Source organism: Priapulus caudatus, unplaced genomic scaffold (assembly GCF_000485595.1).
Source record: "Priapulus caudatus unplaced genomic scaffold, Priapulus_caudatus-5.0.1 Scaffold405, whole genome shotgun sequence".
Lineage (NCBI taxonomy): Eukaryota > Metazoa > Priapulida > Priapulimorpha > Priapulimorphida > Priapulidae > Priapulus > Priapulus caudatus.
The window spans coordinates 152,963-169,743 of NW_014577466.1; the positions used below are offsets into that span (position 1 = coordinate 152,963).

Genomic DNA, 16,781 nt, shown 5'->3' on the forward strand with positions numbered 1-16,781 from the left:
GCCGCTCTATGCGCATTTTCAATTGCGGAACAAAAGCACAGCCGCATAACCGCCATTTGGTGGTCCCAACCCAATATTAGAACTAGATATTTTAGCCGTACTACTGGCTAGTACATCTCAAAATATTCAGGAACCTATTAACATGTTGTATTATATACTTTGATTAAATTTTAGTTATTTTCAATACTGCTGAACTTAGTTCAAGAATAAATCAGTTTCGTAGTGTGAACGAATATGTTATCCATCCGCCCAAACGAAACTACTTCCGTTGAACAAAAATAATCATGCGTATACTACAAATACTGAATAACTTAATAAAATCCTGCGTAGGTATTATATGTACTTTATCGCTATAGTGTTTATACATTTCAAAATTAGGTATGAAATTGTTAAATAGTTATGATGCTATCTAGTTTTTACAAAATTACATAAAAATCTGCCTAATAGATGGCTCTGTAACTCACTTCCCCTCACATTTCCCGCGTGTTGCCTTGGTCGTTTAAAACCAAAACATTCGGTCAGTTTTTACTTTTATGTCAATTTTATATGAATAGCTATATAAAATGCATGTGTACCTTGCGAATACTTGGGGTACTGTAGAGTATATCGTTGTATATACAGTTGTATACACAGTTGCGTGGTACGTTGGGCAGTCACAGTACTCTAAAATTAACACTGTCACAGTGTGAGTGTCAGTGTCACTGAAAGTGAAACGGTACTCAGTAGACAGTACTAGTAATAGTATAGGCTAGCCTATGCTTAGTTTTACTTTTACTTTTTAGGTTGTTAGTGCAGTTTCTCAGCTTCACGGTCATCCGAGGGTTCCAGGATGTATTAGGTGACCCCAATGCATTTTCGCAATGTGCAAATGTGGACAGCTGTTCTATCCTTGGGCCCATCTGAGCTTTTGGAAAGGCTCTAAATCATACCCAACGTATAGGGCCTACTGGTATAGTTCGCCGAGTTTCCAAACAACGAGACGTTGTCACAGCTACTGAGCTAGCGACCAGATCACTAGCGTGACATGCCCAATTGATCAATAAACCACTGGTTTACTTGGTGTTTCCGGTCACTGGATCTCATTTACTTAGCTATACGCTGTCTCCTGAGACTCACTGAGTAAAAATAACGCAATTTCTGCCATTTGTACTAAGCTCGGTGTGACTGAAATGTGCAGTCCAATGACGATGGATTTAAGCTCAAGGGAAAAGTTAGGCGCCACTGCGTGACTACTATTTCGGTGGGGGATAAAAACCATGCAGTAAGCTGTATAACCAGCTATATATGATCGACGTCAAGCTCCATCTTTGTTATAGTCCTCTGGACTCGGAAACGTTACCATTATGAGATTGTAAGATTAAGATTGAACTTTTCATGGGTGTATACTATATTTCATACACGCTGTTTAGAAATTGCACATGTCACTTTACAATTGCAAGTTGATGTAGATTGATTTTTAAATCAATTCTCAACATGCGTCTGAACAGAGGAATTGCTCCGACCTGTGATTGGATGATAAAAATATAATTAGTGACGCTTCCTTTTCATTTTGTCATTTAGCCTATGAGCGATACCGCGCGTACATATTTGCTAATTAATTAAGCTAATCGCACTTCAATAAACTTAAGACTCGCAGGGATCATAGCTAAGACATGTGCCTATAATAGCTAGAATTTATAGAAATGTAACTCAAATCGTTCGCGCCATATGATAGTTAGTATACTTTCCTACCGGCCGTAGCCACGCGTGTAGCCGGCTGCACACAATAAGCGTCAGTATGCGCGATACTGCGCGTGCATATTTATATATACATTATACCGCGCCATAGGATTGTTAGTACACTTTCCTACCGGTCATAGCGTAATAGCGTATGTGGCAGGGTATGCAATATATGAAAACGAAATATCACAAATTCTATTTTTATCCTCCAATCACAGGTCGGAGCAATTCCTCTGTTTAGACGCATGTATTCTCAAGATCAAGGATTTTTACATAATTTTCTTATTTAATTTCAGGATGTAGTATGCCACCAAACCAGTTGAAGTGGAAGAGAGTTCTATATGAGAAACAGGACGTTCCAGACAATTATGTTGATGAGACATTTTTGGATGAACTAAGAAAAAATGGTAACATTGATTGCAATCTGTGAAAATATAGTTATTTTACTTTACTTGCACCAAGAAACTTCATGTACAGATCTCAGCGAGGTTATAAATTCCTGCTGTATAGACTATTGCTGCTTATGTGCATATTGGGAGTTAACACGGTCCCCGCAGATCCACGAGTCAGCTCGTGGATAGATTATTGGTTTTTGTTACTCTGATTTCCAACAGATGGCAGGCACTACCTAACTAGATATTACCCCAGTCTTACATGAAATAAAGAATACAATGCTTTACCGTTGATTCGAACGTGAAATTATGAGTTTTGAGACTTAAGGTAAATTCGTAAAACTAGAAGGTAAACTAGAAGACATAGATCGAAACAAGGTTTGTTTACCGTTTTCCTAACGGAATATAATATAATAACTGTGTAGTATATAAAATTTCGAGGTATTTTTGCATGTAGAAACACAAAACAAGGTTCATATCCCACACATGTGTAAGCATTGTCACATTTCTTACCGGAAAAAATAGTATACTGTCGAATGGTATCATAACAAACTCGCGAAAATCCACCGGTGCGGTGGCATTTGAGACGAAAATGCACAAAATGTCCGTTTTTGCCCTGTTTTCATATCAATATATTATTATGAAGGGGAACGATTTTCATACTATTTGAACGTGTAAGGGTGACATAACACTCATGCAGAGTAAATGTGTCAGTTTGGTTAGCTTTCCTGCAAAGGAAATGTGGTAAATCAAAAAGTGAATACGCGGTAAAAACAAGGGTGCATTGTTAACAGCGGCAGCGTTGAACGTGTTAATGTGGTATAAAAGCATTTCCGTGATGTCTATTTTGTTGTTCTGGTTCACAGTAAATACAACTACATACAGTTTTTGGCCGACAGTGTTGGAGTCTGGAGTAGTGACCCAGCAGCTTAGCAGGTGAGCATCAGGCCTATTTCGTGTATCTCATCTTAATAATACAATTAGGAGCAGGCAAACAGGGATGACGTACATTGCTACTGTATATAACGATGAATCTTATGTGAATTCAATGTTGAGCAATCGTTAAATGGATTCACGTAAACTTCTTAAAAATATAGGGTGAAAACAGTTGTGTGTGTGGGTGGATGTATACGTGTCAGTTGTGTGTGTGGGTGGATGTATACGTGTATACTGATTGTATCACTTTTTTCCCCAGTGTCATAATTTTTGTGGACAGTTTTGTTCTCATGCAAGAGGGTGAGGTGTCGCCGCACACACTGTTTGCTGTATCTGCACTTCTCACGCTTATCGCTTATGTGATCTATAAAAGCACGGCTAGTGCAGGAACAGTCAGCATTTCTGAGCAGGATGGTGGGAATGAAGAGAGTTGTAGTGAGTATATGAGTTAGCTGTTAATCTCTGTTTGTCAATCTTTGTTTGTAGTTTTTTACCTAAAAAGTTATACTTTCATATTGCTGTGCTAAAAGAATTGTTTTCACTGTAGTAACTAAATGGTAGTATTTCAGTTGTGCTTGTTAAATAGTTTTAAAACTGGGAATTTCTACCACATGGTGGCAGCACCGTTCAATAATGAGCCTGTCACATACGGTTCAGTACGTTGAGCATTCTTATGGTATTTCGTACATATGTGTTCTGTATTAGAAGAACATTGTATTCTCTTGGTCTTACTTTCCTCTTCTAACCCTGGCCATCGATCTGTCACTATTCTCCACCCTTAGAGACAGCGCAGAATAAAGTACATATGTTCACTAATCATATCTCTCATTCAAGTTGTAGATGATATAAAGGCAGCTATTACATTTCTGGCCCTTGCCTATGGACTGGCGCCCATTCTGGCAACATTAACGGAATCCATTAGCACTGACACCATCTATGCTATGAGCACTGCTATGCTGTTAGCCAACCTTGTTCTGTACGACTATGGACCAAGCGCAGCTATGTATGTATCTACTCCATTCTTATAGATCTACTATGCTCGAACCATTAAAGTTGAAATAATTGCAAGCTTTCATTTTATAACCTTGTACTCGTACGGATATCTATAACCTCATGCCTTAATTGAAAGTAGCATAAACTGCACTTATGCGAACACTTGGCACTCAGATTAAATTGACTACGTCACGAATTTTCCATGGTAAAATTTGTAAAAAAAAATTGCCATTTTTTTACATTAAAAGTTAGAACTAACGTTACTAAATATATCCTCAAACTCTCACCTGATAAAAATGCTTTTACATTGGTTAAATTTGCAAAAAGCTAGACGATTTGGTAATTTCTGTTGTCTAACACTATTCCCCCAGTACTGCTCAGATACTGGCGTCTTTCTGTTTTTCACCGGCAAATTAGGGCATATAAAGAAGGTATATAAGCATGAAAAGTAAACAGAAACACTAATTGTATTTTCATACATTTTATTTTGTACAAATAACACACAAATATACTACTTGATGGTGCTAGAAATTCGTGACGTAATCACTTTAACCCTATTAAAATAGCACACTTGCAAATATAATTATGGTACTCTTGCTTGTTACTTTGTTAAAAAATGACACTTTTAACTAAGAATTTTATCCATTTATTGCACTGACGGTGAGGAGCTCGCAAGCTCATGTTGACATATCTGTTACCAATGTATCATCTTTAAATTAATAAATAAATAAATATGGAATTTATATGTATTTGTTGTTGCAGAGTCTCGGGGACTGTGTCTTTCAACGCTGCGATGTTTGCCTCTGTGTGTCTGGCGTCGCGCCTGCCTACTTTGTGGCACACCTTCGCTACGGTCACCCTGAGTGCTGAAATGTTCGCCATGTTGCCCATCTTTCGCAAACGGTTAAAGGTAACTTCCCAAGCTCATTTTCACTGCGGAGGTCCAATCTTAACGAAGATGCCTCACGCTTTAGAACACAACTGCGATCCTATCTAGAGTATTCTGTGTAGTGCGATACGGTAGCCATTTAATATGTAGTCTGATCGTGTAATGTGGGACACAATAGTCACGTGTGATAATACTCAATATATTTTATTTCGAAACTACTCTCTGGAAACGAATGTTTCTGCGTATAGAGTTTCTATGTATCTATGTATAGAGTATCTAGAGTAGTCTATGTTTTTTTCCAGAGTAATAGTCAATAGGTCTGCAAATGCAAATGCCCCGGTAATAGTCTGCAAGAATGAAAGTCTCTGCAATTAATTGTGTATGCCTCCTCCAAAGAGCACGAGTATTCATACTGATAGGAATGTATAATGATGCTAGTTTGCTGATGCAGGGATGCTACGGATCACGTGTTCAGGCGATGATGACGTTAGTTCTTGGTCTCGTGGCACTGGCAGGGTTGTGGCACATCTCTCCACCCTGCGCTGCTCTCTTTCTCATACTGCACACGTTCATCACGTTCGTATGTCCACTGTGGCTTCTTCAGATTCAACCTTTCAAAGAGTAAGTGATGAATTAAATGTGATTATGTTTATCATTTTGAGTTTCAGGTCAGAGCCTGGGGCATTTGACAATGGTAGTGATAACAAATGTGATCCAGGAGTTAAGTGCCCTTTCTCCTCCCTCTCCCTTCCAGTGAGTCCTCGAATAATAAATATATTTCTTAATTACCGTTCCCTCCAAGTATTATCATGATACTGTGCTACATCATTAAATCATCAAATATATGCACTTAAAAATATCTACTTGCAATCCTAATTGCCTTCATAATCCATCTTGTATAAGAAAGATGTTGCATTGTATTGCATGTCCAATTACATCATGGAAGTGACAGTCAGTGGGAAAATGTGATTCATGTTACAATTTTTCCTGTTCAAACGTTTTTTCTTAAAGGGACAGTAGCCTCTAGGATTTTACTGCATACAACTGTACTTACTGTATAACAAATCGTCTATACCCACATGTATTTGTCACCAGATACTTAATTAATTATTTACACATCAACGCTACGAAATTTGAACGGCGCCATGACACCCGCGACCGTGCTGCCACCCTGAAAAAGTTGCGTATTTGCATTTTTATTTTGCAGGTAAATGACCGAGGGCTAATCACAAAAGTGCAATTATATTTATACCTAAATGCTATTTAACCGAACGATATTCATTTTAGGGCAAATTTATCCATATTATAACTGAAACTATATGTCGTTTATAAGATATTACAATCCTTTTGCTTTTAAATGAATAAATAAGAAATACCCTCGGTCTGTAGCCCTTGGCTGGAAAGTGGTTTTGCGCAACTTCTCAGATCGTGCGCTTTGAGTGGCGCCACCGTCGTTGCAATCAAACTGTAGTCGTTAGTTTTAAAACATTTAAAAAAAATATTTCTAATGGTGATTGAACCATGAAACTTTTTATGTAGCGCAATTATAACCTAAATTAGCTGAAAATAACCCTAGAACCTAGAGGCTACTGTTCCTTTAAGTGAATTACTTACATGGGGTGGGATCTAACTGTAGTTCAAAATGTTAGTGAACGTTCATACATGGTGTTAGTGTAATTTGGTACAGCTAATATATAATGACCTCCTATCAGATATGTATTGCTAATTATATTATTTATATGTGGTAACTTGGACTGAATTTGAATTTGCTTCTATAAAAACAGCTGCAAACATTGTGTTATATATTGAGACACTGTGTATATACTTCTACTGTTATGTACAATGTGGTGAATTGTTGTATTTGTTTCAAATAAACAGGACACTTATTCTTCGTTAAATTTCCTTTTCAGTAACATTCATGGACCATGGGATGAAGCAGAAATAAGATCATGTGACACCCAGATCCCAGTACACATGTAAACATCTTCAGCTCTACATTACTATGTCGGATAAAACTTGGTATCTAATGTTGATGGGTTTTAGTGAAACAAATGTAACATTGCTAAATACCCTGCGAAAGCAAAAGAGCTAGTCCACTGAAGTGCAAACTTTAAAAGTGTAATATAAAGTCAAACTTTAAAAGAAGCTATATTGCTGACTGAAGTTTTTTCGTAATGCTAGTGTATGTAATTGCTAGTATTGTAGTTTGTAACCATAACTTGACTGATGTATCGGTTGCATTTCTGTGCACTTCCCGTGAGAGTGGAGGATGAGTGCTGAGAAATGCTGAAATTATGCTTAGTAGAATAAATAAATCTGCACTTTGAGTGCCAATGGGTGTTTTTGTGATGGGGTATTTGGTCATTTGATTGTGATAACTATATAAGAAAATATATCATTACTGTAAATACATTAATATTTTAATAAACATCTTTATGGTATAGACTTGATTGTGATATGCATTTTCATTCCTATGAAGAATAAATCTGCCGTAAAATATAAATGCACAGTGCACACGGGTTATTGTAAGGAACTTTGAAGAGTAAAGCTGTAAAAGTGACTAATTACTTTCCAAAGTATAATTCCAAAGTAATATTTATTAAGGAAAACGTTTACACACAGACCCAGCTGTAAATGTGTAGGGTCATTACATTACAAACATTACATACAAAATCCCTACTAAAAATAGTTGCCACTACACTAGAAATTTTGATCCCCTGGACCAATATTTCCGGTATTCAGTATTTCGCGATACACGCATACGCCGTGTAAAATTTTATGACACGCGCTCTCGCGAGAAATGTGACTCACGCGATAGATGCTTCGTACTTGCCGCTGTACTGTACTGTCTGTCCTTATCTTGTGTTACACTAGAAGCGTGTGTAGTTAAGTCTTATTCAAGAAACAACCCTCACTGTGACCGAGAAACCAGGTAATATTGATATATTAATTCATTCGTATATGTTTTAATTTATTTCATCTAAAAGGAAGATCTTGCGTAGAAACAGCGCAATGCCGATGACATGTCACGGTTATTTTAGTTTATTTCTCGGCACGCCCTGTCGCCCGCCGGTCACTCAATGAGAGAAAAGACCGCTTCTGTTCCTATTGACGATTACGAGGTCATAGTGCAAGGAATTATGGATGTTATCATGGAAATCGTGAAACTGAAATTGTGATATAATATTGTTGTAAAGGGTGATGACAAAAGGTGAGTGACTGAGTGATTGACCCTGCCCGTGGCGGCTGGAGAAAATGCTCGCCTGAGCCTTGATTTTGCAGGCCCAGCTTGCTATGACACATCTAATTATTTATAAGTATGAAACTGAATGCTCGAAAATAAAAATGTGACTTATAAGTTGTAAGGCAAAGAAGTTACCTGACATTGTACTTGTAGCTATATGTAACTTACTGCTTTATTTGCTGGCAAATAGGCCATGCATTTGCTAATAGTTTCCTGAACATATCCGACTACCGTATCTCACTAAAATAGTAAAATGGAATTTAGCCCACTTTGTAAAATCTTAACAGGATTCACAAGGAAAAGAGATGCTATTGCAGATTAAAGCTTCTCAGAAAATCCACCTCTCTGTGTGCACATTGTGCAGGCAGCCTCCTATGTCAATATAGTGCAATCCAACCTAATCTTGCCTCATTTACACCTCGTGAGTTGAGTTGCTCTAAGAAACAAGTTGTATTGCATTATTAAATGTTTTCCCTGCCCCTTGCAGATCCTACATCAGGGTTCTCCAAGCTTTTTCATTATAGCATGGGGGTGCTGCCATGGGGGTCCTAGTTGCAAATCGGGGGTCTGGGGGCTATGATATTTAGCATGGCGGCTATGATATTTAGAGTGGCGGGTGCATTTTAGGATGGCGGGGCTCGACGATAGCCTGGCGGGCCGCCAGGCTATAAGTGCTCTTGGAGAACCCTGTACATCAGTGTCTGTATTTTCTGGGGCTGATAGCCTCTTCATCTCTACCTCACAGGACCCAGTTGTGACGTTGTCCGTGCAGATGGTGTCTTTCCGTGCATGCCAGGTGTCCAAACCACTGGTTCCTTCCCTTCCTTACCAGACAAGACCGCATGTGTGTATTTGTCCGAGCTGTGTCGTTACTCTCATGCTCGAACCAATCGTCACATTGTCAGCAGTCACACAATTTCGCTAATAACTATTAACGGATGTAAGTTTGAATAAGAGGTTATTCGTTTCTCAATCTAGTTTGTTAATTTTGTTATGAGGTTTTTAAAAACCGTTTAATTTATTTTGAACGTACGGTCATGGCAGTTTGTTTACATTTTGCGAACTACATTCATCACATCACAAGCTTTGCTGCTGCTAAACGTGGCATTTTTCTGGAACATTTTTGTATGGTAGTCAAGAACTGGTAGTGTGTATATGAACATTTATGATAGCTTTTCGTTGGGGGCATACAGTGTTATGGTATGTCTTTTCTAGATGGCCTTTTGTGTCAACAAGGCAATAGTCATTCTCTTGTTTAAAGGACTCTTAGTACTGTTTATTTATAATAGTTGAGTGGAGAATAATATGACTCATGGTCATAATTTGTTGTTGTGTTTATTTGCTGAAATATAGTGCTGGGATTTACTGAGATAAAGCTCGAAGTGTCCACATTTGTTTAGGCGCCCATTTATCTTTAGTGACGTGACAAGATGTGTGCGGTGTGCTGTGTATTGTACATTATATATGGTGGTCGTAGTCTAATGGTTAGCAAAGTTCAGCGCAGTTACCTTGGAGCATCATCAAAAGGTAGATTTAATTTACCAAAATCACATAGAGATCATGCACATACATGTGTTGTATTGATTACATTGGCATGAAATCCAATTATGTGTACATGTACGCTATATCCAGGACTTTTGGTTAGTGAGTTTGACCTAAAATGTGGTAACAAAGACGGTTCTGTTGCACCACAGGTATAAGCGCATGTTTCACGCTGACTCACTGACATACATGTACAGTTTGTACACCCTCAGTAAGTCACTGGCTTAGTGACCTCATCTCTGTACCTAGGACCCTCTGACTGTTGGCATAGTAACATACTGCTGTGATCAAGTTCAACACCTGAACATAGTAGATTGTCAATAACTAATGGCATTTTGTACTTTTTACCTGTGTTTTCAGTTTTTTTTAAATATTTTTGTGATGAAGTTCATTCTCGTAAAAATGGAATATATATCTTTGCTGAAAGTTAGGGCATATAAATATAATAATATTTATGCATGCATTGGGTGGCTCAATGGTTGAGTGCTCGCCTCGTATGTGGAAGGTCGGGGGCTTAACTCTCGGCCGGGTCATACCAAAGACTTGAAAAATTGTACACACGGCTTCTCTGCTTAGCATTCAGCAAATAGAGATAGAGTGTGGCAAGTTAACTCGCAGTGCTACCAGTGGACTAACCCCCTACTGTAGCATTTACTGTGAAAGCAGCTGCGGGGCCTCAGGGTTACAGAAACTGAGATAGGCACCGCCCTATGCGCCTGTAGCTATACGCTATGCGTATGAAGGCGCGGGAAGGATTTAACTTTTAACTTAATGCATTGGGTGGGCCTGATGTTAATCATTATATATTTTCCTTACTGGAAGTGTGACATATGACATATTTTTTTATTTGTCGGGATACTTTTTGCCGTGTAAACATGATAGATATGATATTTATAAAGCAATCTTGGTACACATGTAAGCTAGTTAATGTTCTTCGGGTGGTGAATGGAAATGCTTCTGGGTATTAAAATTTAAATATGTCCTGAGAAAAGGACTAACTTTTAACATGGTGACGTGACTGAGTAAAGGTGTCTGTGTGTTGTCTTAGTATCGTACAGTAGGTTCAGTGTTATCAACATTTCAGAAGTGCATACAAAAACTAGTCACTTGATTTTTTACTGTGAATATTGCTGAAGATTTTTGGTCATTGCTACGACAGTTTTTGTGGTGTAGCCTAGCTTGCTTACAGAAATAAGTTGCTTCTTGAATGCTGGTGACTTTGGACTACAAGTGTAGATGTTTTGAAAGGTCATTGCAGCTTCTATAATTTTTAATATTAGTTTAGTAGTATTAGGAATATTAATTTGGTAGTATAGTTATAGTTAGTGAATATCAGGTAAGATGAGTCGACTTAAAATTTTTAACATAGGTGAGTCTTGTTGAAAAGGTCTAGATATTATGAGTGACTGAGATGGAGAAAATGAATGATTTCCTCTTGAATTTAATGGTCATAATAAATTAATGTTTGTTGTACTTTTTTTGCTTACGATTTAAACTGACACAGTTTCTAAAAAAAGATTGTATTTGGTACACATAAATATTTATTTAACCGTTGTTAAATTGTTAAATTATAGAACACCCAAGTTCTATTGCATCAAAGTTCTAATTGCATGAACCAGAAAAACATTACAATAATTTATCAAATCAGGACATTTAATTATGTTGTGATTCAAGTGCCTCTATCTTCACACTCATTAAAGTTACAGTGGTGAAGGAAATAGGCTAACTGCAGTAGCTGCTGTAGAGTTGTGTGATGATTTGGCTTACCACCAGCTATCCTCACTATATTTAGTTGGCGTTACTCGTTATTTTGTACACTGACTCATCTGCACGTGCATAAACGCTGCCCGCTAGAAAGTGATGCGAGTACTTACGTTAACGTATTCCGCAACAAATTTTATTACCTTATCAGCAACTAGATAATATGACATTTTCTTACGGGTGTGTGTATAGTAGTCGGGGGTAGAAATTAACTTTTGAACACGGGAGTCCAACGGACTCCCTACCCTCAAAAAGAGGGTACTTAGTAGCAAAATGAGGGAGTTCGCAGTCTGAAGTTTAAAACTAAAGATATTAACAATAACACATGTACTTATTTTTAAGATTCATGCGGTTGCACGTATGCCAAATTTTCTTTGGACATGAGCTGAAAAAATACGGTAATTCCGCAAGGCCGTGCTCCGGAACGAACTAGCTAGTACATATGGCAGAATTTTCAGGGAGTCACACGGACTCCTGCATATGTCAAATCAGGAAGTCCAACAGTAAATCAGGGAGTATTTGACTCCGGACTCCCGTTAATTTTGCACCCTGGTAGTACTAGGAACATGAGGTGCAGGGCATCGTCAACGTGATTTCTCTAGATGTCACATCTCACCATGCTCTGATTACTAACGAGTTGTGCAGGGGAATCGTGGGCAGCGCACATGGTTTTCCAATACGACGTTTAAAAGCTGATGACAAAGTCCTTGTTGGTGGTGAACGTGGGCACGTTCGTCCCGTGATTGCTTGCACCGGGTTGCGGTTGCCCTATGAGACTGAATGTAAGGGGTCGCTGCACTTCTGGCTGCTGCTGCTGCTGTTGTTGCTGTTGCTGCTGCTGTTGTTGCTGCTGCAGTTGCTGCTGCCGCTGCTGCTGTTGTTGCTGCTGCAGTTGCTGCTGCCGCTGCTGCTGTTGCTGCTGCCGCTGCTGCTGCTGCTGTTGTTGCTGCTGCAGTTGCTGCTGCCGCTGCTGCTGTTGTTGCTGCTGGAGTTGCTGCTGTCGCTGCTGCTGTTGTTGCTGCTGCAGTTGCTGCTGCTGCTGCTGCTGCTGTTGTTGCTGCTGCAGTTGCTGCTGCCGCTGCTGCTGCTGTTGTTGCTGCTGCTGCTGCTGCCTGGTGTCTACCTGTAGCTCGGGAGGAAGGAACCTGTTATTGCCTGAGCTAGGGGGCGCTGCTGCCTGCGGGGAGAGACCGGCCGCAGGGAAGGGAACCCGTGACTGTGTCCCCTGATCCACTCGCAGTCCCCGCGTGAAGACTGGTCCCTGCTGGAGCTGCGCGGTGTTAGAGGGACCAGCCGACGGGATCGTCGCCCGTCTAGGTTGGAAGTTGGATCGTGGCGCCAGCTGCTGGTTGGCGGAGTCGAGGCGCAGCTCTGGTGGCAAGAAGCTTTTTCCGGGCTGTCCGGACGTTGAACCGGCTTGTAGAGGCTGCCTTCTCGCGTTTCTAAATGGAGACGAGTTGAGCGCAAATTCACTCTGGCCGCTAGGGGGCACTTCTTGCCTTAGTCTAACGCGGCGGTTTCGTGGCCTTGGCTGTGGTGTTGGCTGTGGTGTTGGCTGTGGCTTTGGCTGTGGCCTGCGTTGCACTGTTCGTATGCGTTGTGGGGTGAAAGTTTCGGGAACAGTATCTGCTCGGTCGAGTGGCCGCCGATCTCTGTGGAAACAGACGTAGAATAGTATACAAGAGCTATAGAATCATTCGAAATTAGTGCATCACATGATAAATCGTTGAAATTCTATTGGATCACGTCACAGGTACTATGAAACAATAGTGCTATTGTTTGCGCGACGCATTGTTATTATAACGCATTGTGTTTTAATACAAATGGAAATTGTTCGTTTAAGAAACTTTGTCTTATTCACTTCATATTTGCCAAGTAGATTGCAAAATCATGTGATGCATTAAAATATATAAATAGATGCTTAGTATACTGTGCCAAGACATAAATCACTGATGTTCTCTGGCATACAGTTTTTAAGCACACTAAATGTTAATCTTCGATGTTCTATAGTCTAAAATTTGTGATTGTATTTCGAATTAATCATCGTGATTCTACGATATAGCGTTTCAAACGTTAGCTCATGAGCAGCAGCATGGGAGCAGGTTGCAAAATTAACGCGAGTTCGGAGTCAAATACTCCCTGATTTACTGTCGGACTCCTTGATTTGACATATGCAGGAGTCTGTGTGACTCCCTGAAAATTCTGCTATACTAACTAGTTCGTTCCAGAGCACGGCCTCGCGGAATTACCGTATTTTTTCAGCAAATCTTTAATTTTGAACTTCAGACTACGGACTCCCTCATATTGCTGCAAACTCCCTCTTTTGTTCAAGAGTTTATTTCTACCCCTGTGTGAGTAGGTGCGGGGTTACTTACGAGACGTCGGGCAGTCTCTGTCGAGCGTCAGTCCCAAGGCGGCCACTGAAGAGCTCGCCGAAGAGTGTGGGATTGGTCTCCCTGACGTAGTCGTAACCACTGCCAGTGTGCAGGTTGGAAAAGCCTTCAGCGGAACCCTGGATCCTGCTCACGCTCACCTTAGATGAAGCGAGATCGAACGCGGAATCGCACGTTATAGATTTCATTTCTTTAAGTGCTTTCGGTTTTCTAATGTACTATACGTAGTTTGGATGAGTTCGAGAAAAGAGTTTTTCCGTAAAAACAATTCGTTGAAGTTAACGATGAATGAAATTATAATACTTACAACGCGTTGCACACATTTCAGGAGAATGGGTTTTATAATGGTATGTACTTACAAGCGTGATGGTCAGGATCAGGTAAAGAGATTCCATGTTTCAGCGAGCCGCGGTATGCATGTGGTTGACGCACAAGAACTACTAGAACTTAGAAGGGTGTAGGGGACAATTCCTTATATCAACTTGCTATGGTTCTGCGTCGGACCAATCAGATGAGCCACCAGATACGTGATAACGGACGCTTGTCATTGAGAAATAAACACAAAGCCTGTTTACGTGTACAAGTCGTAACTTATAAACTCGTAGATGTCACCTCGTCGTAAACGTTGTCGCGGGTTGACAGATATAACGACAGTTTAATGATACAGTCAGAGGGAGCTGCGTTCATCCTTCTTCCAACGTCTATTGCTTTGACAGGGACCTGATTAATCATGGTTGGACAACCGTCCGTTACCCTGCTCTCCATCGTGTGAGCCTGATGATAAAATATAGTGGAAAGACATTGCCTACGGTAGCTCGCCACAACCGCTCGAGGTCGGGGTGGAAGCGAGAAGTTAAAGGAATCGTAGCTCGCGTGTACCGTTACACGGCAAAAACTTTCGCGCAGAATGCATCGTTAGCAAAATTGCGAATTTCGTGCATTGATCATGTTGCTGGTTTGTGAGGTGATCATCGCGGGGTGTCTGTCCCATCTAATTCGCTTTTGGTAACGTCGCACCATTTCTTTTAGTTACCCAACGAAGGTCTCATGGACCCTGTTGACGTGTATTCACATTGTATGCATTCCGGCAATTTATTTCTGTTGGCATTTTGCGAAAAGCGCATTGTTTACGCGCCGCTTAGGCCTCTCGCGCTTTAACCACAACAACCTAAACCTCTTAACCTCCACATTATCCACTAGTGAGCCTATACTAGCTCGACCTTGACATGGAACTCACAAAGAGTGGTTTTAACTGGCACTTTGCTGGCGGCGAAACCCGATTTCTGTGTTAGCCCGGAGGCGATCATTTAGTGTCTGCGAACAACAGTGGAAGCACGTCGCTCGAACAACCGCGTCTCAAGATGATGTACGAGCATGAGCGTAGTTTAGTGTGAGAGAAAAATGTGTGACTCGGAGACAATGTGTTATTCATCGTTCACGGCTCTCTTGTCGCTTGATGATGTTGTTCTGATGTGTGTTTGTAGGTGTTCATCCTCGTTACTATGGTGAGGCCATCGTATCTAGGAAGCAGCAGCCAGCAGTGTGGTACCTAACCTCTCTCTCCTGGTGTGTGTTGTTCCTAACATCTCTCTTTCTCTTTCTCTCTCTCTCTCTCTCTCTCTCTCTCTCTCTCTCTCTCTCTCTCTCTCCACCTCCATCTCTCGAGCCTGCCTTTCTTCTCTCATGCTCCTCTCCCCTCCCTCGCTCATCCCTCGCTCCCGGGCCTCTCTCCCCCCCCCCCTTCTCTCCTCTCTCTTCCTCTCTCCTCCTCTATCTCGTCTCTCTCCCAGCCTCCTTTCTACTCCACCTCTCTCTCCTCCCGCCGCTTCCTCCGCCGTCTCTCTCTCTCTCTCGCTCTTCTCACCTCGCTCAAGTCTCGCGTGCTGACGTCGCGACCGACCGCTCCGTCGCGGCGCCCTCGGGGCTACGAGCACGACGTGAAAAGCGCTGCGGCCGTCCACACCCACAGGCTAATCCCTCAGGTCTCCTCTCATGAGTGACGGACGCCTGTCTGGCTACATACATACCTACGGGGCCGATCTCTCGCTCTTTAAACCCTTACAGTAACTCTGCCCCACACGCGTAGTAAGCCAGCACTGCTGTACTTGTGTGCGCGAGTAAACAACAAGGTGCGCACAGCACTTCGATTACACTCGCGGTGGCCGTATTTACACCTGCTTCGGCTGGCTCGGTAATTAATGGAATAGACAGACGATGAGTAAACGAAGACACGCATGCGACACACCCCCCACCCTTCTGTATACAAACACCACAGCTTTCCAGTTTCCACCATGATACACACGATATGCCCTTCCCGCTATCCAGGTAGAATGTATTTGTGTACACGGCCATAGCCCCCGCATTGCTGCTGATTCAAGACCACAGGTACTTGGAGCGTCTCAATAAAAAAATAAAGCTAAATAAAATCACGAAATCGGTATTTACATACCAAAGTCACGTCTTAAATGTTTCTCTACCTCTCTACTCTCTGCGAGAAACATTAAGACGTTGGTAGTAAAAACATTTCGTGTTTATTTAGCATTACTTTTTTTATTGAGACGCTCCAAGTGCTTGTGCTCAAGACAACCACACCGCGGTCGCTTTACATCGTGTATATTCCTCCATCGTGTTCCTCCTACTCTCTCATATCCTCTACAGGAGCAACAGCAGCGTTATTAAGCCTAGGCGCAACACACCCGAGCAAAACGGAAATTCTGTTTTCCAAGCGTTTCGCGTTCTGCTGCGAGCAAGCGCAAACCACGCCACCCGACACAGCACACAGCTGAGCAAACACGCGCCGCTGTCAACACATTACATCAAAAATAGCCATCCATGGAGCATCCAATTTTGACTGTGTCATGGATATTTAAGGATATTGATTGGAGACGCGTCTGTGGGGGGGGGGGGGGGGG

General features: G+C 41.2%; 2 protein-coding genes across 5 annotated transcripts in view; both read left to right on the plus strand.

Moving 5' to 3' along the window:
• Positions 1 to 472: 472 nt before the first annotated feature.
• LOC106810029 (phosphatidylinositol N-acetylglucosaminyltransferase subunit C-like) lies at positions 473 to 7,374 on the plus strand. Of its 4 annotated transcripts, none has more exons than XM_014813280.1 (8): positions 473 to 517; positions 2,016 to 2,126; positions 2,978 to 3,047; positions 3,307 to 3,482; positions 3,882 to 4,050; positions 4,803 to 4,950; positions 5,381 to 5,550; positions 6,840 to 7,374. In XM_014813280.1, the coding sequence occupies exons 2-8, from the start codon at positions 2,024 to 2,026 to the stop codon at positions 6,907 to 6,909; spliced, it is 906 nt and encodes a 301-aa protein (XP_014668766.1). In that variant the 5' UTR covers positions 473 to 517; positions 2,016 to 2,023; the 3' UTR covers positions 6,910 to 7,374. The 4 variants fall into 4 exon arrangements, with proteins under 4 accessions (XP_014668766.1, XP_014668765.1, XP_014668768.1 ...); XM_014813279.1 differs by having other exon boundaries at positions 481 to 640; XM_014813282.1 differs by having other exon boundaries at positions 481 to 640; positions 5,368 to 5,550; positions 6,840 to 6,927.
• A 350-nt stretch (positions 7,375 to 7,724) lies between these two features.
• Positions 7,725 to 16,781, plus strand: part of LOC106810035 (tropomodulin-1-like) — a gene marked incomplete in the record, with an annotated part of 31,839 nt that continues 22,782 nt past the window's right edge. The window contains 1 exon segment of the mRNA XM_014813300.1: positions 7,725 to 7,861.